The sequence below is a fragment of the Chaetura pelagica genome, unplaced genomic scaffold, assembly GCF_000747805.2.
Source record: "Chaetura pelagica isolate M959 unplaced genomic scaffold, ChaPel_1.0 scaffold63, whole genome shotgun sequence".
Taxonomy (NCBI): Eukaryota; Metazoa; Chordata; class Aves; order Apodiformes; family Apodidae; genus Chaetura; species Chaetura pelagica.
In genome coordinates, this window is record NW_009952896.1 from 2,645,494 (window position 1) to 2,672,853 (window position 27,360).

Consider the following 27,360-nt stretch of genomic DNA (forward strand, 5'->3'; position numbering starts at 1 on the left):
GGAATCTCTTTTAAATTGGATCCCTGGGCAGCCACCACCTGTAACAATGTACAGCAACATCTTAGATTTAGCACAGGCATATACAACATTTTTCAGGCTGTATGGTTTTTCCCTACCAAATTCCTAGAACAATTCCAGATGTGTCATTCTCCCTGGCCCATTTCACATGGGTGGGTAGTATAGAGTCCAGCTGATACCATTGTTACAAAAGCAAGCTTCTGCATCTACATTAGTAATGTGAATGTGTAAGATCTGAGTGAATAAATATATTCCTTTCCATTCAGTGGGTTGTATGAAATGCAGGTAGTTTTTCTGCTCAATTTTTAGAGTGAAAATTCTCATGACAGACATCAGTCTGATAAGTATCTTCTACACCTGTTGTGTGTGCTGGAAGTCTAAGCAAATACATGAAAAGTTTGAAAAGAGTTTGAAATTTCAGTTTGAGGACTGAAAGATTATTTTTATAAGTCTTCTTGCATTTAACAGACTTATTCTAATTTATAGATTTATTCTATGTTCTTAATTAAAGCTTTGAGCTTTTCCCAGGTCATAGTGATATAACTGGAAAAAATAAAGAATTTCTATGTGAGCACACAACTGTTTGATAGTATCTATACGTCACTTTGGAGTGCACTTCCTTGCATACCTATGACTTATATGATCTAGATAGAAAGGAGTATAAAGTTCTGACCCTAAATCTTATCTTATGCTCTAGCTAACAGTACAAGCAGCATGTTACGTTATAACACATATACACCTACAATTGTATATGTAATTTAACTGCAATTATTCTTCTCTTTATCGCATATGAAACGAGGTCTGGCATTAAAATGAAAGAAGCTTTCTTTTTGCTTTGCTTTTATTTTTTTTTCAGGATGGCTATAAATATATTTGCTGAGTCTCAAAACAGTTGTGACATTTTTCTTGCAAACTAGGCTTTCAAAGAAGTACATTTCCAAGTATTTCTGAAGTGAAAACATTTTTTACTTCAGAAGCTGGCCAAGTCCATTTAGCAATGATCAGAAACATATACATCTTCCCATTTTTGAGCTGTGATTCACCAAGTTCCATGGTTGTATTAGGCAGAAATATTTTGCAAGAGAGAAAATTGATTAAAATTGGTCAACCAGGGGTAAAAGAAAAAATATTTAAATTTCTAGCTGTTTCACACGGAAGGTTGATAATGTTTCCTCGCTCTTTGAAAAGTTAAGGATATTTTTTATGATAATTAAGCTTCATGGCTTAGTTTGTTTTCCCCAATATTTTGTTTTCTTTGGCTTTGTAGCCCACAGCACTAAATTCACAGAATAGACAGAGGTGAATTCCCATGATAGCCTAAATGTGTCACCAAATTTAAACTGTTCTCAAGTGGATTCATTGATGTGTGAAAAAAAGTATTTTTTTCTTCTTTTCCTACATTACATATATCCAAAACCATAGTTTGGCTGCTATCACAAGATTCACAGTGAGAAATGTTGAGCAGGAGAGAGAAGAGACAAATGATAGGTCACTTCCCCCTTCCCTTGCTTCTTTTTGTCAGTAGTATGGTTACATACATACAGAACAAATCTTGCAGCTGCCACATGTAGATGTCTGTGCTTCAGCCCTTAAAAATGTGTATTCAGCCCCTGACTGTATTAATGCCAGGAGAAATCTTTGATTAATTCTCTGTCAGCTTCCACTCTTTTCCAGGACTCTTAACAGAACTAATAGTTTCTACAAAGCATTGCTCAAAAACTACAGCTGAAGGGAGAAAATGCAGCATATCTTTGAAATGCACTTACAGTGCTTCTGCAAACATTAAAATACACAGTTCTACATGTACCCAGACACATACATTTTTTTTCAGAAAAGAGTAAGTAACTTTTATGGATCATGCAGGTTGGAAATGAGAATTCAGGACTAGAGTTCATGAACAAATTTCTTCTCATCACTCATCTGAATTGTGAGGTTTATTCCTTGGTCTTTGTCATTGACATTTAAATAACAAGCTACTTCCTAGATCTGCAAGAAGCATTTACTCTTTCTTCTTCCTGTATCTTTCTTCTGGACAGAATATGAGGTATAGTTATTCTTACTGAAACAGAGTAGATTGCTTAAAACTGCAGGAGTTTTATTCCCACAAAATTCCAGCAACTTCTTCAATGTTGCAAAAGATTCTCATCTAATACAGTTCTACAGCTAAATGAATCACAGCTCAAAGCCAGGTGGCATTTCTTGTGACTATACACTCTCATAAATACAGTGCAGCAGAAGCCCAAATGGAAACACATCTTTTTGAAACCATCTGTTCTTACAGATATCTGCAACAATAAAGAAAATAAAGGCTTTAAATGCTGCTATGCTGTTTAAAACCTTAAAGGCAATTCCTTTTAGTCTCTCCTTTTATTCTAAGAAGCTCAATTAGTTTCACTTGGAAATAACTTAGGTGCCATGTTTGTTGCTGTTCTGCTTATGTGTTTTGGAGTATCTGACTGTAACTGGCTTACGTATATATGAATATTTATGAAACAGAACCTATTTCATGCTGCAAAGTGCTGGGTTGCCCTCTGGTGAATGTAGCTTGGTTTTGATTGTACATTTTATAATAGCTTACAGGGTGAAACCATTCCCTCAGAGAGTTACTTGTTTGCTTGAGGGAAGTTGTGTTATTTGTTCAAAGACAATACTGCAGTGGCTCAGCCACAAAGCTGATAATCTTAACTGTTTCTTATTTAATTATTTCACATTGTTCTTATGATATATTGCCTTTAAAAATACTCAGTTGGAACAATATTCCTAAACTTGTATGTTTAGAACACACTCCTTAATTGGTGCAATTTTTATCTTGTTAACACTGATTTAAAAAAAATAAATTTCTTACTGGGCTTGATTATTTTGTGCTGTCAGTCTCAGTCTTTTTTTCTATTACAGCCAGTGAATGCTTCAAAAAGAGTACAGTTGCATACCCAAAAAAAAATAAAATTCTCATGACTTAAATGTAAGTTACAAGATTACAGTACGTTTGCTAATGCTGCCGTCAGTATTTTAACTCTTGTTTACAGAATTTCTGTAGGCCCTTGCAGTGCAGTTGAAGACAGAGCTATCTTCTAAATTGAAATAGAGATGACAACTTGCAGAAATTCAAGATGCAAACCAGTCTAAGAAACTGAACCACAGTGATGGAAGCTGTAAATTCCTGAAGGACTAACAAAGAGCAGAGTGACATTGAGAGAAATGGCAAACAGAGCTAGTTTCCAACCTAGAAGAACAATGTTAATCCATGAACACCTCTGGTTTATCTGAAATAGTTAAACCTATGTGCCACATGGTTAGGTATTAGGTTTTGGTAGGAGAAGAAATGGCACAGGCATCATACCTAATGATGTGACTGGCAGATTTCATCTGTATACAACTACCTGACAGCCGAAATTTGCAGAAGTAAATTCCCCCTCTTTTTCTGCCATGCCACATCTTCAGCAGTGATAAAGTAGGAGATGGTCACTCTTGACCACCCTGGGAAAGGTGTCAGCCCTGAACCATGGAGCATAATTGCCCTTTTACTTGAGGCCAGAGGCATGTGCTGGAAGAAATATCTTTCTGCCCAAGCGTCTTTTCCCAGCAAAGGGAGAAATGAAAGGTCACACCAATTATCTGAGCAGTGGACAGTGTAAGGAAAACTGGCTGCTTTTTGAAGCTGCAGCTGGAGTCCCAATTACTGAATTAAACTGAAGTCTTTTTCTACTATTTGCACTTGGCTTTCACATTGCATGCAACAGACACCAGTGCGTGTGGGATAATCAGGTATGACCGCAGCAAGATGACATTCTGAGTCTGCAGGGGGGGATGCAGAGGGGCAGGCCCAAAATCAGCCTGTGCTTTTAAAATCCGGAAGTAATTTCTATAGTGTTTGGGAGCAAATCTCCCAAAGGAGGTGGAATAGCAGGGCTGCAGCTGATAGCTGGGAAGAGTGATGGAGATCAGAGGGATGCCTCTGCGTGCAAAAAGCTGCACTGTGCTTCAGTGGTGTGTTGGTGGTGGAAGAAAAAACAATCCAGCCCATTGAGAACATTTAAACCAGAACAGGGATTTTAGCCAGTTATTTCTCAGCAAAAATCAGTCAGCCAAAAAGCACAACAGTAAATTATAGCATGCAATTTATTATTTTTTTTTATCAGGAAATAAAAAGTTTTTGGGGAAAAAAACAAAATCCACTTTTCAGGTGGGGCCAGATCATTCTCATCCAGATGCTTTATATCCAAATGATACACTTTCCTGGTGCATGAAAAAAAAATTGCATTGTAATACAGTTAATTAATATTCATAGTTTTTGGCAGGTGTGCTAATTTCTCATATGACAGTGTGTTGTTCTGCTAAGTGCTGTGACATGACAGCAGCTGTGATGAATGGAGCTAAGGTATTAAAATCTTCTAAGCAGCAATGGTATTCCATCTGATAAAGCACCAGTTTAAAAAAATGGATTCATTTAGAGCTTCTAAGACAAGTAAACAGCAAAAGGAGACCAACAGGTGCTAAAATGGTTAACGCTGTGTTACAGCTCACTATATTTCCATATATTTCACTTCATTTCCCTTAATAATATTAAGTATATGCTCTATAAAGCATTCTTTTTTATCAAGTCCCCTTTTAAGTGTACAGGTACTTGAGGAACACATAAAGGGTTTTTTACCTGAGACATGATCTGGATAGATGAAAGAAATCTAACATGAAATAAATCTTGTGCCAAAAAAAGTAGCACATAGTAAAAAGTAAAAATATAAAAAATGTACTACAATATTTTTAAGTTTCTTTATATTGAATTATACATTTTATGCAGATCTCTCTATAATGTTTAATGGAAAATGTTTATGCATTATATTGCTGATGCAATTAAATAAGTTTCAGAAATGTGGAAATAGGGGTGTATGAATTCTTAGGAAATTTCTGTGGTACCTGGTCATCTCATCAGAAACACTTGTCCATCATTTATTACTTGACAATATTTGAATTATTTGTGAATATTGAGTGGAAGGGAAGGCAATGAAAAAAATATTTTTATATTAAAAATATTAATTCTCAAAAATTTAAATAGTTAGGTGTATCTCTGATTTTGTCTCTTATAATTGACAAGTTTTTCAATTCTTATTCAATTAAGGTGAACAATAGACAACTGGTACAATGCCAGTTGGCTCTCATTTATCAGAACAAAAGTATATGACTGAATTCTGTTGAAGCCTGAGAATTTAAAAGATTTCTTAAAAATAAGTAAAGAAACATGCATGCATGCTGAAAAGGGGAAAGTTACTCCATTTGATGGAAGTGTTGCATATAGAAATATATTGTCGTCTAAAATGAAGAGTAATACAACTTCAAATTATTTGTTAAAAGACTAGCATTTGGAAATATTTTTTGTTTGTGTTTTAAAAAAACTAACAAACACTGTAATAATTTAATAAATAATATTAAATATTATTTACAATGGTGAATATTTAAGATACATACTTTACAATAGCAAGATGTATTTATAATAGTCACCAAGTCCCCCTATCTTTTGCATATGCACATTTGCTATAGTTTGATTTAGAGGCAAATCCTACTGCTAAAGCTCTGCTTTCTAGTCATTTCTAGTGAGGCAAGAGCTAGATGCGGTAGGTTTTGGTACCAACAGGAGGAAAATAAGAAAAAGCTCTGTTTCAAGAGGTGTCTATCTCACTGAGAAGGACTGTACTCCACCCCTGTGCCTTACCTTTGAGCATCAAGGAGTAAAGCAAGTAACAGAGTGATCTCAGTTACTACAAAATAATAAAGTGTTATAACCTCTGTATGATGTTATAGGCAGTAGATTAGAAACCTGGAAACCTGCTAACCCTACTCCTACTACAACATGGGTTGAGAATCTCTTATTGGTTTGGTATTGCTCATAATTTGAAATTATTCTCACTGTTTTAATAGCTTCTATTTGGAAAGTCAAATATATATATAAGGGTCTTGTTAGGCAAAAATAGGGCATTAAAAGAACTGAAAAGGATGGATTTTGAGTAAAATCATGCAAGTGACTACAATAGATATAAAGTCTCTGTTCAAAAGGTGATACTCAGTGAACCAAGAATTACATCCTAATTTCAGGAAGGTAGGAAATGCTTTCTTTCAGATAGTGCTTTTGTTCTTAAACGTAAATAGTGTTTTTTGCCTCCTTTATTTACTTCAAATACTAAGGTAATGCTTCTTTTTCCTCCACCCCAGTCTCGCAAAAGTGCTGTCTTCCAAGTGCCTGCATCACAGTTTTTTATTTTGCATAGCCAAAAAGAAAAAAGCATGGGCTGTATGCCTTCTTCTTTTCTTTTTGCTTTTGTTTGTTTGTTTGTTTATTTGCTTTTAAATTAGATTGTGTTGCTTTGGGGGAAAACAAATTCCAGATATTGTGATGTATCTCTGCTGCTTTTTCAAGGCAATTAATTTTTTAAATGAAGAAGAAATATAGCTAGCTGGTAGAAACAGTAACCCTACATTTTTTTAGCACTCTCCTTGTTGGTACTGTTTCCTTATTTTTGCTCTTTAAGTTGCATTTTAGTGGCCATAGAGTTGTTTTTTAATGCATCATGGCGGGTCGGTTGCCTTAATCATTGCTAGTTAGCAATTTGACCAAAGATGTAGAAACTGGATCTCCTCTTTCGCATTGCCTGTACTGTAATTTTGGGTATCTTCTAAAAAACACATTTATAGGGGCAAAGCATATGGTCTCAAACTCTTCAGCAGCAGGTCTGAATGTCTTCTAAAACTGAGATAGCTCCCCAGTTGTATTTTAAATTCAGTTCCTGATTATCCTCTAATGCAAATGGACAGACAGATCCTACATCCCAGAAAAGTTCCTCTATTAGCATATGATTGTTCTTGTGAAGCTCTTTAAAAAGGCTGAAGTGTTTGCTTAATTTTGTTTTGCCTTTCAAAGTGAATTAAAAAAGCTAGAGACTGTTAAGCTGAGTATTCACTGGCTGGCATTTTGAGCTAGTACATCAGTTTCTGAGCTATTTTTAAGGCTTCTACATCCATTCCTATATTTCATTTAGTATCCATCATAAATAAATACAATAAATTAAAAAAAACAAAACACACAACCCAAAAAAACCCAACTGGAAGTAATTGTTACCTGTATCCTGTTCTCACATTTACAAAGAAAAGTGTAAAATCTTAAAAGAATGCAAAAATCTAATATTGTGAGAGAGAAATGTCTCAAAGAAAGAGACAATACTGCTTCCTCTATGCTTTAATAGTGCTCCTGTCTGCAGCTGCAAGACTATATAAAGAAAATTATTTTAACGGCAATTTCTAGCGATGGGATATAAATATGGTGATTTTATAATGCAAAATCAGTGTCCTGAGTAATCCAGATGGTGCAGTTATCACTAGTGTGAGCTGTAACATAAAAGATTTAATTCTTGTTCTTCCCTTGATATTAATTATTAAAATGTTGTTGTTGATAGCATACTTGTTCCCTGAGAGTTATCTCATACCTCAGTTTGAGGACTCAACTGAGAACTCTTCATTACTGCTTTATTCTGTTTAACAAGCAATGAGCAAAAGTCCTCACAATTACTAGTTTAAATGTATTATTTTTTTTCCAGAGAGGTGTAAGCTACAAGGACATAAATTGAAAATAACTGGGAAAAGTTATTTGCTTTCTTCTTTATTTTATGAAATTGCTTTGTTGATTTTTTTTTAACATTTCTTCCCCTTAAAATTATCCTCAGTATACTCTTAAAATAGAGGATATATATGTTTAATTTTAGTTAGGCTTTATGCTTGCAACCTGGAGCCAGTACCTTATACAGTAATCTTTTGCAACCTGCCATTTTGCCTTAATGTAAAAGTATTTCATCATGTCATCCGATACAGTATCTTCAGAGTCACTTCTGCTAAAGTTATACTTTAACTTCCTTTTAAATCACAGCCAGCGGTGTTTTCTAGCTCCCTAAATTCCCTATTTTGTCCTGCTGGAAAGCTACTTGTTTTCAATCATTTATTTCCCTCCTTTTAGACTACTAGCACTGTTTTAATACACCTGAAAATTTAGATGCAAGTTAATAATTTCTTTCAGTGTTCTTGAAGAAGTAGTACCATAACTCAAGAATACCATCTCATATTATATGCTTCTACATTATACACTGCTCTGGTATATTAGGCACTAGGAGTAGAAATAGCACAGAAAGCAAGTCATGGTGGAGGAAGACAAAGCTCCTTCTAGTCTCTTTTGTGTCTTAGTGTATTCTGAGCAGCAATGCAAGAGCTAAAAATGACTGGAGCACTGAGTGGATCCTTAATGTTACATATATTTCCTTTCTACTGCTGATGGCTTCATGCCATCCATCTTGCTCTTAGCTGAACTGCCACCCAACACCAGTATCTCTGACGTTCAGCCCTCCTGTAAGTTTCATATTTGTTAACCTTGTCACCTGCTATCTGTACATTATGACTACAGACAGTCATAATCCATTTAATTTCTGCATTACAGCTCTTTTCCAATTAAAGCCAATAGCAAAATCACTATCAGGAAAATGCCTTGCTTTAATGTAAGACATTCTTTTCTCAAAATGTCTCTGTGTAGCTTAATTACTTTGTACATGTCATGTTCTGATTTTCATTGCTGGTTATTGCCTTGTGCTATGGGCACATTTGGTTTTGGTGGGGTTTTTTTTATTTCTTAGCTTACTTTAGTAACATTTAACTAATAGGCAGTGAGAGAGGGCAGAATCAATGTCATTTAGGAGATAATAGTTCTCTAGTGCTTCCTGATTTGGCAGATCAGTCAATTTGCCAGAATTCACTGGGGTTTCTCAGGACTATCTTCCCAGCAGCCTGGCTTAAGGAAAGTGGCTGAAGGGGCTGCTGCTGTGCTGCTTCTACAGCTCCTGTGATTTCAGTGGCCACAAAAGGAATATCAGAGGAGGGAAATAATAATAATAAAAAAAATATTAAAAAGCAGTTTCAGTGAGGTGAGGAACAGAAAAGAAAACATGAGCCAGGATATTTACAGGTTTAATAACAAATTTCAAGAAAGAAGGCATGTGGGTGGTAATTCCAGCCTGTCTTACTATTATTGTTGGGTTTTATATACTATTTATTTATTTATTTATGTGCTTATTTGGATGGAGAAAGGAGGTGTTTTTCCTTAGTCTGTTTATTATTTCATCCAAGAGATTAAAGAAAAAGGGTCTCCTCCCATTTGTAGGCACAAGCACTTCAAGCAGTTTGTCACACCTTTTCAAGATTTACCTCCGTGCCTTTTCTCTAGTTTTACACAAGTCTAATGCAAATAACACAGCTTGTTCACACTGAACCATTTTTCAGGGGGAAAAGAAAAAAAGAAAAAAAGCATCACTTGCATCCCTCAGTGAATTACAGCCATTGTTCTTTATTTCCTAGTGAGCAATTGAAGGCTTTTACAGCTAGAAAAAAATATTTATAAAGGCATGAAAAATTAATTAACTTTCCTGAGTGCTTTATTGCAATGCTTTATTCCAATTAAACTTATATAATCTAAAATCAATGAACATCTGTATTTTAGAGAATAAATTACAGAGGAAAAGAATTTTTAGCCTTTGCAAACTGCCTCATTTCCACATATTTCATATATGTAATCTTTGCAAGGAAAAAAAGAAGTCAAAGTTCTATTATGCTCAATAGAGACAGAAACCTTTCACTTGTGCCCAGCACCTTCAGTGACTGCACAAAAGCCAAGCTTTGGGAAGGAACCTGGTAACTATCCTGATGGATTAGACCTACATCCACCTGTTGAACTATTCTGCCAATTCTAATGGCTTCTACCAAGTGCCTCAGAAGAAGACATGAGACAGTGCAGGGCATCTTATCTATCTGTCCCCAAAATTATGTATATACAGTTTCCTAATAGAGAATTTCTCAACATATACCTTAATTATCTATTATAAAATCCAGTTTTGTATTTTTTTAGTAGATTGTGGATGATTCCCATCTGAAAATTGTGGAGTTTGATTTCCAATTAATATAAATTCATGTCACTTTATCTCAAGAGAGTACTTGGCTAACTAAAGACAAGTGATTTTTAAAAATGCAATACCATCTTTATTAGCATTTTTATTCTCAGTCTGAACACTGAACAGAGCATGGAGATGGAAGGATCTTCAGTTAAGCACCACTGACTGGAAATGGTCACTGTTGCAATGTTAGCAGTTAGCATGGGGTCTGTTGAGCTAGCTCAGGATGGGATCTGCTAAGATACTTATTCCAAGCATATTCAAGTTGCATCAGTTTTAACAGAAAGATTCAAATTCTACTATTAATCGTGAATTTTTATACTATGTATTTGGGCCTAGAGATGTTTTAAATAGGTAACAGTTTCTGGTTTTGCTTTGGTGAATCCTGCCTAGGCTATCCTGAGTAAACTGTGAAATGTGAGAAATCTGAACTAAGTCATGTAAAAATAAAGGAGGAATTAAGTATTATTTTCAGAAAATATTCAAGAATTCTGTTTGAGACATGAAATAATGATTGAGGAATATCCAAAACAAATAAAAATTTTAGAAATATTCAAAATACTAGTTTCTTCTAATCAATCTTTTCAATCTCAGCTTAAGTTTCACTATAAAATATTAAGTAACACTAATAATACATACAAATGAATACTAATTTGCAATTGCATATTGGTAGTCTGCAAAATTCCCTCCTAGAAAATAATTACTTTTTTGGATAGAGCTTTACAACTTCCTTGAACAACCAGACATTAAACACAAAATGATACTATCATTTAAACTGACACATTCTCTCTTGTGGGTATGTTTATTTGGTTTACAGCTTTTTCAAAACTATTTTCTACTTCCAGAAGTGCATGATATGAGTTTTTTCCAGCAGGAGAAGAAAGAATGTGTTTTTAACACACTTTTTTGATATCTCTGTAATACGTTTCTAACTTTACAATTATCCATCATCATGTTTTCATTGGGTTTGCACTGGTGATGCATCTAGTCTAAGAAGCATCTTTAATTTACAGACATGTTTAATGACTGTGTGTCATTCAGTAGATTGTCTTCGTTATTTTAGTGGCAAAGTATCAAAGCATTCCTAAATGTGTAGTTAGAGTTTTTCAGTAATTCAGTCTCTTTTTAAGTTGTCCTAGGCAGGTAAAGTGAAAGGTGAAATATATTTTGAAGAAATTCAAGCAACCTTACATTTTAGATAAAATACTTGTAGTCTTGAGTCTCTTTTCTTTTAAAACAAAAACAAATGAAAAAAAAAAAAACACAACACATTGTCTTTTCATCTTTTTTCCTTAGAACTGCTGAAGAGGTGTGTCTTTTTGTCTTCAAGTGATTGACATAGCTTTTTAATTATTGCCAGAGACCTAATTATGAGCCAATGCAATATTTTCTCTTGACATCTACTATTACTATTTGGTTGTAGCTTGAAATAACATTAGGGCCCTCAAAAGAATATTTCCAAGGACTATTTCATAGAAAGCTTAAATCTGAATAGCAAATGGTTTAACAAATGCTTTCAATGCATGGGTAAAAAAATAGAACAGATTTTGAGAGGTTCTAAAAACTGTGTTTCATCCCTGCATATATTAATGTAACATTTATTATCCTCTCTGAAGTTGGCTCATTGGTGACAGGAAAAAGAAATCCTGGAAAATCTTTAGTCAGTTGAAGTAACTCATTTTATTAAATTAGGGACTACATTTTTAACTCCCACGAACCATCTTCTTCTTCCCATTTCCATCAAAATGCACATAAGGAAGAATAATTTTACATCATAAATACAATGAATTAGGTTTTACCAGAGTCCTGGCTTTGAACACATTGCCTACAATTTGAACAACACTTTGTCCTTAAATACTTGTAGGGAAGTGCAGTAATGGGACAACTCTGACAAAAGTATATAATCAAAAGACACTATGACTTTTGCTGGTTTTGTGCAGTGAGCAGCACTAGCAGAACTCAAGGAGGACTGAGGGTGCAGTGCAACAATTTGCTGAGATAATTTAAGACACAGCTGATGCTAAAATGAGTGGTCCAGTTCCAGCTCATAACCATTTTCAACAGCCAGGCCTCTTCTTTGAACAGCCCAGAAGTAGAGCATGTCTGACACCACAGTGAAAGCCAATCAGACACAAAGCATGTTTTGGATTTGGGTTTGCTTTTTTGTTTGGTTGGTCGGTTTTGGTTAAGGTTTAGTTTTGATACCCTATATCTCCCTGTTTGCCTGGTTCATGAGGTGTGCAAAGAAAGTGCTATAGGAAGGACTTAGCTGTATCACATCTCTTACCCTCAATGTCTTAGACTTCATATTTTATATGTGTTTAGTTATCATATTATACTCACACGATAAAATTGTATCTTAAAATGAATAGTTGTAGAATAGGTATCCATAAATAAAATTGAATAAAATGAATAGTTGTAGAATAGGTATCCATATGGAGTGGTATAAATCTCTTGTCCCCATCTTTTCCTGCATCAAGTAATGTAAATTCTACCACCTGCCAGTTGTTTTTTTTTAGTCTTTTTCCAGTCAAAGCTGTATTTTACTCATATAAAAATGTGGCAGAAAGCATAATCTCTCCATTCTAGCAAACCAAATTTTGTCTCTAGCTTCAGACTTCATGTGCTGAATTTCATTTTATGGCAATTTTTTTTATATGCTAGTTACAAGTGTTTGTGAATGGATTTTATTATAATAAAAATACTACCTGGCCAGGCAATATTTGCCACACTAAAGATCAGCAGAATTGTAACAGCAACAAGATAGAACAGTACTAAACAATCAGCCTCCAGTAGCTTCCTGTTTTCAAAGGCAGTGGACTATCTCCACTTCATACACTTTTTGTCAATGCAAGTATTTTATTTCCTTCATTTTGATTTAGATACTCTAATATGAAACTAGAAATTCCCCACTTCACTTCACCTCTGTAGTATCAATAGAATTGAATGAGGCCTGGATATTGTTTTGTGGAAGGGTGTATTCAAAGGGGAATGTCAACATGATTTGAAATGCAATAAATACTTTATACCGAGATATTCCATATAGTCAAAATCATATGCAATGTATACATTTGCATTTTTGCATTGACTTTTTTGCTAAGATGCTTCATGCTAAATCACTAACAGGTCTAGGGGTTGATTTTTTTTAACAAGGTATCTGCTAAAATCTGTGTTTTGACTGGACATTTAGTTTAGCTGTGATAAAAATGCAACAAAAGCATTTTGAGGACGGGAATAGTGAATACTGAGACAAGAGGTTGGTAAACTAAGATTATGACATTGCATACATAGCTACCAAATTTAAATTACTCTGGTAGATGTAATTTTCAAGAATGTAGAAGAAAATTGCACTAGAAATCTCTTAATGCCCAGAGGTCAACAACCATTTGACTCTTAAACTAACTTGTTGCTGTATACAAGAATCAAGAGAAAAAGACAGTGAAGTGTATAGTTTTACTTGCTTAAATATAGCAGAAAATGGTTACTTGAGACACAGCAACTGAATCCACACATTTTTATCTATCTTTCACTTTTCTTTCTTTCATCACTACCTATATATTCTGCCCACTTCTCAGTTTTCCAGTAACAGGGTACTTTTTCTGAGTTTCCTTTTGTTGGCTTGCTATGTCCCCGTAAGTCAAAGTACTGTCAAGACTAATATTGTTACTGAAGCTTACTTGTTTTATCTTCCCCCAAAATCTGTTTTGTCTTACAAAGCAAAATGGCTGAAAATGACTATTGCATCATATCACAGACTAGTGTGGGATGGAAGATGGCTCTGGAATTGATTCATCCTAACTGCTTGCTCAATGGAGAGTTATCATAGAACAGGGTTCCCTGACAAATACTCTTCATATCTATAAAGCGAACTTTTAATATATAATTGCAGAAAAATTCACTTTTGCAGTATCTGTGAAATCAAATGTGGAAACCTTTCTTTCTCATGCTTTTAATCTGGAAAATACTGTTTGAAGCAAAGTTGGACCTTAGCCTAATTTTGTGTTATGTTAGAACATGATTCTGCTTCCTTCTGCTGTGTTGGTAGAGTAAAGGAGCTGGACTCAGAACACAGGGAGAGAAGAGGCTTGTTTCAAATTGCAACAATAGCAGAAGTGTAAAAATATGTAAAGTTTAAATCAATTAATCTCGGTAAGGACCACTGCAGTCTGTGTATAAGAGGCATGGGGGATGGACTTTTTACAAGGGCATGCAGTGATACAACAAGGGGTAATGACTTGAAACTAGAAGAGGGGAGATTTAGGTTAAAAATTAGGAAGAATTAGATTTTTATTCAACTTTTTTTTTTTAACTTTAGTATATCATGTAAAGGAAATTCTAAATTGTAATCAATACTTTTATTCAAATTTCTGCTAAATACACTGGTGTTTTGTAGTAATACCCATACAGCAGATCAGCCTTATGGAATCTAAGGTGTTGCAGCATCTCCATAGTTATGTTGTAGGTCAGCACTAAGGATTTTGAGACTAAAGATACAGGGAAAAAAAATCAGTAAATAATTTAGGTTCCACAGCTTTCTGAGCATCCTGCTTCAGTAGCGGTTTTTGTGTCATATTGGGGTCTTAAGAGGTTAAGAGGGAAGAAGACAAATCCTATTTGTGGATTTTGTAGCTCTTTGATGCCAGAGCTGTTTTCAAGAATACAAAACTAACTCTTCTCTAAAGTTCTTCTGAAGCAGAGGAATTTGATTAAAACACACTTTGTGACATGAAGTAGTAGAATTGGGGGAGTATTTTCCTATGGCTTACATATGATTTTTTAATAATTTTTTTCCTGTTCTAGGACAGGACCTTGGAAAGGTGTTATTAAGCTTCCTTCATCCTTTATTTAAATTTACTCTCAGGATCATAGAATGCAATGAAGCTGTAGTCCAAAGCAATTAGGTATGAATGATTCATCAAGATAATTTAATGTAACCTGGCAAATTACACCAAAATTAGATTTTTCCTGATCTTAATTATGTTGGAAGCAGAGGCAGTATACACAAGGATCTTATTTCATGACATGGTGCTTATTTATAACAATTCTTTAGAGGAAAAACCCAATGGTTTCCTAGTAACAGAAGTGATTGATGTACATATAAGTAGATCAATCACAACTTCTAAAAGAAAATTGCAGTACTCAGCTAAATGAAAAAGAAAAAAAAAAAAGAAAAAAAAAAGAAGTTGTCCAGGGATAAGCTTTTAAAGGTTCCCTTGCTGCTGCTTATTGGGAAATATTTGTTTCTGGTTTGAATTAAGAATTCAAAATATTAACCAGAAGGCAGGTGTCAAACCTTTTACTTTTCTTAATGAAGAAAAGGTTACGGTTTTCTTTTCCAACTCAAGAATTCTAGGCAATCTCTCATCTGATGTTCTTTGGTTAGAGCACTCATCTGTGATGTAGAAGTCCTCTTCAAATTCCCCTCTGCCCGTGGGTAAGGTTCAACATTACACTTTATGTAATGCAAAAATCTGCTGAAAATGTTCCTTTTCTCCCTTCTGCCTGCACTGTCATTCACTGTCACTCAGTTCTGCCATTGTGACTGAAAGGTTGCTTAGCAGGCTGAAGCACTTTGGTCATCTGGTCTGCAAGAGCCCTAGAAATTGTTGTACTGGCTGAGGACCAGAAGCAAGAACTGAGTGACAGCCAGTAGCTGTGGTGGTTGAGACAGACTCCAAGGTGAGAAGCAATGGAATAATTTATTGTGAGAAAAATGCTCCCTTGTATACTTTTACAGTGGGAACTGAGAATTAGAAATCAGAGTACAGAGAATGTAAACAGCAGTCGCACCTGCTCCTTGGCACATATATAGCCCTTGGGTTCCCAGGATGTAGCCAATCACCCACCAAACACATGATAAACAGTGTTCTGATTTTTGTCAACATTCACAGTGCTGCTCGCAGCAAGCCCTGGCCCTTAGCTGGTCTCATATTGTTTTATCTAGTCCTTTACAGATAGAGGAGGCCCTTTTTCTTTTCCCATGGCTATTCTCCACATGTAGCCTCTGTGACAGCATTGGCTGGCCACACAAGGCTAAGAGGTGGCATGGTTTTTCTCAGATTAGTTTTGGTATCAGAAAGTTTGTTTGGGAAATAATGACTTGTGAGCAATGTGTAACTAAATGCAAGTGAACACTGTCACTACCAGACTACTCCTCTGATGCAGGACCATTTTGAAACCCCGTGTCTAAGCTCTTCTAATACAAGATCTTTCATGTACAAGTGTATATTTTTGCAGTACAATTATTAAAATTTAATAGAACCAGAGACTCCTGTCTCCATTTCTGATGCAGGCCTTTTACGTACCTCATATTAGATAGTCATTAAGTAAAATAAAGAAGCAGACTTTTGCATCTGCACTGCAAGCTTTCATCTGGGATTTCTTAGCCTCTGAAGAGATGACTTTGCAAACAAAATTATGTTCTTCTAATGCAGTTTTACTTTTCTAGGCAATAATAATAAACTTTATTTTTGGAAATAGAAATCGGCATTTCCATTCCCAAGATTATGAGCTCAAAATTGAAGTAATTAAATTAAAGACAATTGAATGTCTTTATTAGCATCATGCTTTGTGTATTTGTACTTGAGAGTGCTCTGAGATTCCAGGAGGATGAGCTTTGTGATGACTATGGTTGTTTCTATAAATGTTACAGACAAACATGGTTGTTCAAAATGAATTTCTGTGAATCAATCAATGCAAGCTGAGACCAAATAAAGTAAACCACTTGTTGCATTGTAAAGCAACCTTTTTAAAAATATTAGTTGAAAAATTCTGTTGTTCACAATAAAAAGAACAGTCTGGTAACTAGTGAAATATAGGCAATAAGGATTTCTCCACAAAGGATCATGTAAGAAGGTGGGAAAATCTCAATTACCTAACAGATGTTTCAGGAGCAAAACATTAGTAAGAAGGGAGAAGCTGTATGTTGTTTTCCTCACACAATTGTCACTCAAAATAAATGCAGCCCTTCAGCCAGTAAAGTTCACAAAACTGGTACTGGCCTTTAATCTAGATTTCAGTTCTTCAAGGACTTGCCCAACATCAATGAAAGATCCCATTTATTCCAGAGGAGATCCAGGGATTATACTGAGGAAATGGCTGTGGTGGAAAAGCATGTATTTCTTTGCAGCATTTTTTCTAAGACAAAGGATGAAAAGAGAAAGGCACTGTAGCTATGTTCTGAAAGCACACTAGGGAAAATAGAACACTTACTGCAAGAAACTGAATTACCATGACTGCTTCTTTTAGATGGAAGCTTTTATCCTCTAAGAGCTTTTGTTGCAAAGAAAGAGGTTCCACATTTTATTCTGAATGAAGAAAATGTACTTCAAAAAAACCCTACTACAATCTGAAATCAGTTATTTGGCTATTATTGCATCAGAAAGGATACTTCCATTTGAGGCAGAAAATAAATGGTTGCTGTTATCCTATTTATAAAATGATGCTGGTTAAAATTCTGCCAACCCTGCGTATTGAATATACAGTGTCTTCTATTGATCTGTTGATGACAAAGCAGCTTTTCCGTTCCTGGTGTTAGATGACTGAAATAGCTAAAGTTTCATAGCAGGACAAACTGCTATGAAGCAAAACATCTATTTTGCAGCAATGATGCAGTGGGATTGGAAGGGCATTAATTGGTATAGAAATTATTATGCTGTCATTCACAAAATGTTGCAATGGAAAGGAGCAGATGGAAATGGAAAAATAGCATACACTACATTACAGCATATTGTGGGCCTGTTTCAGTTCCAAATAAAGAAAAACAAATTTTCCCTTGAATTTAGCTGCAGTAGGAATTAAAATTCCAGAGAGCACAGATGGTATCCAGCTTCTATATTTTATAAAATAATTTTGGATTTCATTTCATCAAATATTTATCTTTCTTAAAGGAAGACAAATAGGCAATATAAAACCAGTGAATTTACAATATGTCAATTTTTTTAGTCTTAAGGAAAAAGTTTTTAACATTCCAATGTTGGCACAAGAATGATGGAGTCTTGTGAAGATTGAATTTACATGTCAATATTTTGAAATAAAGAAAATGCATGTTCTTAGGGAATGGCAATGGTGACAATTCTTTCAACACCTACAAATTATGTGAATTTCTTGTAAATATTATGTACAGAAAAACAACAACAACAACATTATTTCATCTGTATCCCTACAGAAAATAGGAAGTATTTTAAAATAGTATCTTGAACAACATAACAAAACTAATATATTGACTAAAGGTCAGATTGGTTTAAATGATTGTGTGTTTCCAAAGATTTTTTAAAAATACTTGCTCTCCTATTACATTTAAACTGTATATTAGCTACTTAAGCTATCACAAGCTGATGCAGCTCCTGTGGTAGATATATCCATCAACCAAATACTTCTCCAAGATAAATCATAGAACAGCTTGGACTGCAAGGGACCTTAAAGATCATCTCATTACAACCTCCCTGCCATGGGCAGGGACACCTCCCATTAGACTAGGCTAATCAAAGCCCCATCCAACCTGCACTTGAACGCTTCTAGGGAAAGGACATCCAGAACTTCCCGGGGCAACCTGTTCCAGTGTCTGACCACCCTCACACTAAAGAATTTCTTCCTAATGTCTAACTTAAGTCTCCCCTCTTCTTGTTTCAAGTCATCACCCCTTGTCGTATCGCTGCATGCCCTTGTAAAAAGTCCCGCTCCAGCTTTTCTCTAGCTCCTTCAGGTACCAGACGGCTGCTATAAAGTCTCCCTGGAGCCTTCTCCAGGCTGAACAACCCTAACTCTGTCCACCTCGGATCATTTTCGTGGCCCTTCTCTGGACTCCCTCCAACAGCTCCGTGACCTTCTTTTATTGAGGGCAGCTAAACTGGACACAGTACTCTGGGTGGCGCCTTATGAGAGCAGAGGGGCAGAATCATCTTCCTCAAGCTGCTGACCACACTTGATGCAGCCCCTTATACGGTTGGCTTTCTGGGCTGCAAGCACACACTCTCTTCATGTCTTTCCTAAAGAGCTTGTATCCATCCATTCCCACACTTCAGTTGTAGGAGTCATCCCACCATGTCTCAGTGATGCGTGACCTTCTTTTATTGAGGGCAGCTAAACTGGACACAGTACTCTGGGTGGCGCCTTATGAGAGCAGAGGGGCAGAATCATCTTCCTCAAGCTGCTGACCACACTTGATGCAGCCCCTTATACGGTTGGCTTTCTGGGCTGCAAGCACACACTCTCTTCATGTCTTTCCTAAAGAGCTTGTATCCATCCATTCCCACACTTCAGTTGTAGGAGTCATCCCACCATGTCTCAGTGATGCCAATAACATCATAGCCCTGCAGGCTTGCACACGTCTGCAACTCCTTTTGTTTATTTCCCATGCTACATGCATTTGCATAGAGGCATTGAAATTGGCCATCTATTGAAGATGTCTTACTGGCTGTCTTACTGATTCTATATAGAATCATAGAGCCACTCCTTTCTAAAATCACAAGTTGTCTATTACCCACAGCGTTTTCATTTCATTTCAACCAAAGTCCTCCATAGATTAAAATCATACTGTTCAGCTTGAGCCTCGACCAGGAGCCTTAGTTCTTTCTGTGCTGCTGAGTGTGTCTTTTAATCTTTTGGATCTGTGACTGTTTCTCTCTCTCTCTCCATGACTACATATCATCGCCATCAGGGAAGAAGTCACTTATCCTCATTAACCCCTTTGGATGCAGAATGACTTTTTGAGATTCAGCAGCTATACATTTTCTTTTAAAGAATGGTAAGGGATGTACTAGCAGCCAGGCACAAATCCAGGAAATGGAAGACCTGAACCTAATTTGCTTTTTGACCTTGATAGGTTCAAATTTAACTTCTGTATTCCAAGAGACTGCCTAGATACCTTGACTAGATATTAGTTTAGTAGGGGCACTCTTCTTCACTGTGTTAAAGCTGCACTATTTTACAGAAGTTAATTAAAAAATAATTATATGAGATACAGCACATGATACAAATTCCTGCTCATTGTCACAGGGACTATTGAGTCTTTTATACTTTTTTGATAAAATACATAAAGAGAATGGAGGCAAATGGTACCTTGATGTATTTTTATTTATCTTTATTGGTAAGAAAGAGAACAATTTTACGTTGTCAGTGACAGGACTGGATTAGAAGTTCCTTATGGCCGATAAGATAGGTATGATTCTAGCTTCTGAGCAAAAAGAAAATAAGACCTTACATCCTTAGAAGGAAAAATGCGAGATTTGTAACACAAATTAAAACTTATAGTCATGCAACTTCCTATGTTTAAGTTTGCATTATATTAATTTTTTTAAAATCTAAAAGTAATTGTGGTACGAATCCCAGTAAAAATAAAAATGCATTAAGGTCTCACTTAATACCATGGTAAAAAGTTGGTCAAAGCAATTAAACATATAAGACTTTTCACAGTGTTATATCACTGCTTTTGCTTTGCAGCTCACATGCAACATTTTAATTCAGTTGGATGCAAAATTGAGACCAGTGCTGTTTAACATCTTTGTTGGAGACATGGACAGTGGGATTGAGTGCATCCTCAACAACTTTGTTGATGATACCAAGCTGTGTGTGTGGCTAACACCCAAGAGGGAAGGGACGTCATCCAGAGGGACCTTGACAGGCTGCAGAGATGGGCCAGTGCAACCTCATGAAGTTCAACAAGTGCAGGGTCATGCACCTGGATCGGCACAACCCCAGGCACAAATACAGGCTGGAGGTAGAATGGCAGAGAGCAGCCCTGAGGAGAAGGACTTGGGGGTGGTAGTAGATGAGAAGCTCAACATGAGCTGCTGGTGTGCGCTGCAGCCCAGAGAGCCAACTGCATCCTGGGCTGCATCAAAAGTGTGGCCACCAGGACCAGGGAGGTGATTCTGCCCCTCTACTCTGCTCTGGTGAGACCCTACCTGAAATACTGTGTACAGTTCTGGTGCCCTCAGCACAAGAAAGATATAGACCTGTTGGAAAGAGTCCAGAGAAGGGCCACCAAGATGATCAGTGGCCTGGAGCACCTCTACTATGAAGACAGTCTGAGAGAGTTGGGGCTGTTCAGCCTAGAGAAGAGAAGGCTCCAGGGACACCTTATAGAAGCCTTTCAATACTTGAAAGGGGCCTACAGGAAAGCTGGGGATGGGCTTTTCATCAGAGAAGATAGTAATAGGACTAAGGGTAATGGTTTTAAACTGAGAGAGGGGAGATTTAGGTTAGATGTTAGGAAGAAATTCTTCATTATAAGGGTGGTGAGGAACTGGAATGAGTTGCCCAGGGGGGCTGTTGATGCCCCATCCCTGCAGGTTTTTAAGGCCAGGTTGGATGAGGTTTTGTGCAACCTGATCTAGTGGTAGGGTTCCCTGATCATGGCAGGGGGATTGGAACTTGATGATCTTTAAGGTCCCTTCCAACCTTAATGATTCTATGATTCTATGAAAAGCTTCTTGAAGCAGAAGACATTTAAACCTGGCATCTCAGTCAGGTTTTGATAGCCAATGTCAGTTTAACCCAGTGAGTGAACAGTAAAAAGACATATACAAAATTCATCACACATACAAAATGGGAGGGATTTTTATGACCCCTAAATGTGCCACTGGGAATTCACTCTCTAGTTTTATTGTCTTTTTGTCACTGAGATGTACCTTCTAATTTACTTTTCATTTAGCTGAGTTTTTTTCTTTCTTGGTCAGTGTTCCTCTGATCGACACATCTTCAGGGAGGTTACAGGTTTTTTCATGAAGCAATAAGTAACGTTTTACAGCCAAACTTTTCCAAATACAAGTTAGGACAAAGTTTTGCCAAAACCAATCAACATCATTCATGGTTCCAACACTACTGGGGCAGTCTGGAAAGCTTTTAGATGTTTTGAAATGTTGCAATGTGAGCTGAGTTCTTCAGCAACTGAGTCTAAACTGTTACTCTTTAATAGCTCTGTGGTTAACAGAAAAATAAAATTTTGTATTTCTGCATATAATATTTGTATTAAAGATGGGTTTTTTTAATTATCCAAGACTATTTTAAATCCAGGCTTCAAAATATGTTTCCAAAAAAATTGAGAATATATGTTACATGAAGTTACACACTTTGGAACTTTTTGTTACTAATTAAATCAGTTTTAAAAGTGAATTTTGAGGTAGGCAAATGATCAGGATACAGAATCAGCAATGTTCTAAGTTTGGTCATTGGCTTTTTAATGGCTTGGCTTCCTATTCGTGGTTTCCCATCTCACTTACTGTGGGTGAGCAAGCCATAACTTTATAAGATTCACAAGCTTGTCTGAGGGAAGATCTTGCGCATCATCTTCCCAAGCAGTATTCTGCCATGTAGCCACATATATATATATATATATCACATATATATCCCACCTCCAATTCCTTTTGAAATGACAATGATGCTGTGTTTACCTGACAAACTGGCATCCTATTCAGAAGCCCTTAAGTACATGAAGCAGCGTTTTTTGACAAATCCCTTTAAAACTGCTGGCATTACTTTCATCACTTTAAGCAGTGCTTTAGACAAATAAGTAGTGCATTACTTCTTCATCAGCTCTAACTAGCAAATATAATGGAGATTTATACAGTAGGAAACATAAAGATATGGTATCCTGCATTTATTTTAAAAAAAATATAATCTGCCTTTAAATTGTGCCTCTGTTGTGTCCTGGATTTTCTGCCGCATCTGGGCATCCATCACTCATTTGTGCTCTCAGACACAGGCAAAATCCTCCCCTGCAGCCCCAGCAAGGCTTGATGTGGCATGTCTGTTTTCCATGCACCTTGGCAGTACATCAGCCTGTCAAAGTCCATGTCCATGGTAAAAGATTTAAAGTACATTAAAATTAATTAAAGCCCAGTTACATATTTTGTGTTCATGTCCCCCACACACAGGTCACAGCCTCGGATCAGCGAAGGTGTCCCGGGCACAAACATTTCCCAGCTACGCCTTGGAGCAGGGTGAGGAGCATCAGCAGTCCCTGTCACTGGCCAGCAGCTACACCTTCAGCTACGGCTCAGGCCTGGTGCAATGACAGCTGGGTGCAGCCAGTTAAGAGAGACAGTTGAGCCTGGAGCCTGCCACCAGGGCCAGGGAGCCACCAGGTCCCTCTGCATCCACCATTTGCTGTGAAAACTGATGCCTACCAGCTCCAGTCAGGTCACCGCCAAGGTGGAAACCTGGAGAGCCAGCTTCCCTGAAGCAGAGTGTTTGTTTATTTATTTTGCCAATATTTTGTTGATATGTTCAGAAAGTAGGGGGGCGGTTGGGGAGGGAGAGAGGGGGATGCATTTACCTTGTGAGAAAGTGGTGGAAACAAACTTAATTGTATTGGTGTGAAGGTTTCTGCATGACTGGAGAAGGCCCATTCTAGGGCTCCATGACGATGGCGCACTCAACAGTGGGGCCTTCCTGCCTGCCTCCACCAGCAGGCTGGCCTGTCTTCACCTGTAGTGTTTTTAGGTCCTTGCTGCAGCCCACTGATTCCTGCAGGAGTCACTGAAATGTCACCAATTTGAGACGCAACGTCAGCACTGTGGGGGTCACCTTCAGAAGCAAGCAAGGTCTCTCATTACCCTAGAGTTTGGTTGGGTGTTTTTTGACCCAGAAGCAGATAGATGCTGGAGTAGCAGGCTAATACGATTTGTTGAGTATAGAGTTTGATGTGTTAAGGTAAGGTTATTGCCTGGTATGGCTCTAACCTTAGATTCCTGGGGCACAAATTCGTCCTTTACTACTAATACACGTGATTATCATGACACCCCTGAGAGCTGTGAACGTCTATATCAGCAGCACAATCTCATCCTCAGAAATGCTGTGAAGTCTTATTTTTTGCAAATTATTTAGATAACCATGCCTGCAAGCCTAACTTTAAAAAGCAGGAAAACTGTTCTTCAGACCAATAAAAGCAGGCTGGAGACTGCCTGTGCCATGGCTGTGCTGGATACGGTAGAGCTGAGCCCTGGTCTTATCTTTCTGGTCAACGTTATTTTGATTTTCTCCATTTTCTTCTCAGTTTTCTGTTTTAGATGCACATTGTGTGTCATGCATCAGTTTAATTTGAAAAGAAGGATGAATATCACTCAGTGGACATTTTCTGTCTTTGGAAGACATCTTTAGAAAATGAACTGCAGTAGGTGTGTTTGTAATCAGTAACAAGGGAGTAAGTTGGAAGGCATACCTGTATGTGAGGAACAACTTTTATCTCTGCTGAACATTTAGAGTTTTGTAAGTGGTGTCGAATATTTATGTACTCCTCACAATGCCCTGGAATGTTTGAAATTGTGGGGAGACATCTGCCCTCTTGCTATGACCTGAGAAGCCTTGTGTTCTGGTCCCAGTGTGAAATGATTGCAATGATTGCCAGAGCTATTCGTTAGTTGTTTCTTAGGACAGGTTGAGGAAGCATATCAAGGAGGAGACACAGACTTTTTTCCAATGAAACAATCAATTTTATGTGCCATAATTTAACTAAAGAAGTGCTGTTGGGTTGTTTTATATATGCACATATATATATGTATTAAAAAGTACAGAAGAAACTTCTGCTTTTGATCAAATACTTACTGATACACTATGTCCATCTTTTCTTCAACCATTTTCTGAGCTAGGAGGCCTTGCAGACATACAGCTTTCTACACCTCAGTGAACAGCTGCTGAATAAAAAAGCCTGTGATCAGCCTGAATGGAACTCTTCTATTCCACCACAATGAGCTTTATTTATTTTTCCTCTTTTACCTGTCTCATTCACTACCTCTTTTCCTTCTCACAGTGCTGCCATACTCAGGAATAGAACAGCTCCCTACAGAGAGTATATCGATGAGCTAAAATGGAAAACTGCTCTCCCACACTTTACCTTGGTTCTCTCTGAGCTGTACCCATCAAGGAAGCTTCATTCACATTTTTATTTCAGAAATAAATGTTGGTTGCTGTTTAGCTTTTGCAAAATTTCCAGTTTGCAAATATTACATGCAAAACATGATAGAAAACAATAAGTACTCTGCTGGTGTAATTCCTTTATTCAGTACAGCTTTTACGAATATAAGACTTCTAAGGAACTGGCCAGTTGTTTTTTTTTACTCCTATGCAACTGCAATTATTTTGTTTGGCCTAAAATTACAGATTTTATTTAGAATTCCTTAGATTAAATTCCCAATGCGCTTTGCAGATTTCTATGCTGCGTCCACATAACTGATTCCTCTGAGACTTGAATACTAGTAATATAATATGTATTCTACATAGTCTGGAAGTGGGGAAAACGCAAAACAGGAGATTAACAGAACTGCTTTGTAGCAGCGCTCACATACTTTAAGAATCTTTCTAAATCCTAAGCTAGGGCTCTAGCTGTGTTTAGACAAAAAAGCGTAAGATCTATATAGTGTGTTCTTTCCTTTTCCTGGTAAACGGTTGCTGTCTGTCACAGATAATTTTTCTTCCTATGCAGTGCATGAATATTGTCTAGGTAATTAAAATGTAGATGCTATTTCCAAAGAAATACACACACAAATGCAGGGGGTGGATTAGCCATGTATAGGAGTTTTGCCAAATATTTTGCTTTCATTAGATAATACAACTATCCTCACAATTCATACATTTGTAAACATTTGTCAAGTCCCATCTTGTAACAATAGGCAAAAAACTGAACTCCAGGACAAACCTGGAGAATTAAACCAACAAAAAGCAAACCTGACATATTGAGAACCTATTTCTTCTAGAGAGTAAATGGAGCCACACTAGAAGCTGAAAATAAGGATGCAACTTTACAGTGTACTGCAATACAATCTAAGAAAGCTGAGTGCCTGCAGCACAAAGGTATTTAACAGCCAGGGTGTGTTGCCATTAGTGCCACTCCAGAACAGCACCTAGCATTTTTGTAACATTTGTGTGTTTGCATGGCTCCCAGAAATGTTCCTCAGAAAAGCTTCATTAGAACCAGGTGGGCATCGCACCAACAGTTTGCCAGAAAATTCTGTTTCACAGAATTGCTTTAGTTCCTGGCATATGCCTATCAATAATCTAAGTGATTAAACACTGAGAAGATTACTTTTTACAGTTCCTAGTGCTCCTGCCAGAAGGAAAACTCTCTTTTGGCACACATGGTAGAGCTGCCTGCCTAGAGACTACAAGGGCCTTTAAATAGGCCCACGGACCCCATGGGTCCCTTTTCAGGTCTCGGCTTTCTTCATGTGCAAGGCACACAGATGATGTCTACCCTTGACTCAAAAGGAGCTCTTTGTTTTCAGCTAATTACTATGAAGAGATGGAGGGCAACTAAACATCTTCAGAGGTAACCAGATTCAACTTGTACAAATAGAACTTAGCATTGGTACTTTTTAAAATAGAATAAATAGTTTAAGGCTATCACTTTCAGTTTGGTTCTCAGGATGTGTTATGAATATATAACTGTAACCATGATTTGATTTTTTTTTAAATGACCCTTGATAACATTATATTCAGCCCTATGAACAAATAAAACCCATCATCGTTAAATATAGCTACTAAAATGTATTAACTGTGAATATTGTAGATTGGTGCATGCTGGTACTTTTGATTTTGATGTCACTTGATGCAGAAAAAAAAGATAAATTGAAACTGTCTGGTAATAAATCATCAAATGTCGCTGAGGTACTTGAGTAGCCCCAATTTTTAAACAGATAAATTTCTTTATTGTTTCAATAATCAGTGAGTGTAGTCCTTTGAAACAATTTTGCCTGACCATGTTAAAGAGAAGGAAAGATTAACATCTTGTGTCATGGAGTTTGGTGCCTTACTGAGTAAATGTTTAGGCTTTACTTCTGGTGGTAGGCTCTGATTCCAGCTTCTCACATATATCAGGTCCGTGCAAAATTCTGTTCTTCTTGGGCTTGTTTGTTTTATTTTTTTACTAAAGCTGGAAAGTGAAGCTTTGAAATGTATTGACAAACCAAAGAAGTTTGTTAGATATCAACAATAACTGCTTTAGTATGTTTTTACAAAATTCTACCATGATATTTTGGAACAATATTTCATTTCACAGTACATGAATAGAAATCCTGTTGGGAAGCAACAAACACATTTCTTATAAAGTCTTGTTCTAAGCTAATAAGAAATTGAGTGAGGAGGGGCTGAAATTGAATCTCTGCGGTCAAAAGTATTTAAAATGTTTTCTATAGCAACAATGTAAGTACAACATACAACCTTCAATCACCCCATTATTTAGGAGCTGCGAAGTGCAGGAAGTCTGTGAAGACCCTCACTTTCATGGGAAAGAGACGAAAAGAGCATTAATCAGATCTCTGTATTGCATCTACCAGAAAAGGAATTATTATGTTCAGCTCTCCAGTCTAGTTGGCCGTACTATGAGGAGTAGTGATTTTTGAGATATTTGATCTCTTGGAAATAAACAAGACTATCA

The 27,360-nt window shown here is 36.8% G+C and overlaps 1 protein-coding gene across 1 annotated transcript in view; it reads left to right on the forward strand.

The window, feature by feature from the left end:
• DOK6 (docking protein 6) overlaps positions 1-23,004 on the forward strand; it is a 236,721-nt gene extending 213,717 nt beyond the window's left edge. Inside the window, exon 8 of the mRNA XM_009995634.1 lies at positions 22,865-23,004. Coding sequence (XP_009993936.1) covers positions 22,865-23,004 — 140 coding nt within the window. The remainder of the gene's footprint in view (positions 1-22,864) is intronic.
• The last annotated feature ends 4,356 nt before the right edge of the window (positions 23,005-27,360 follow it).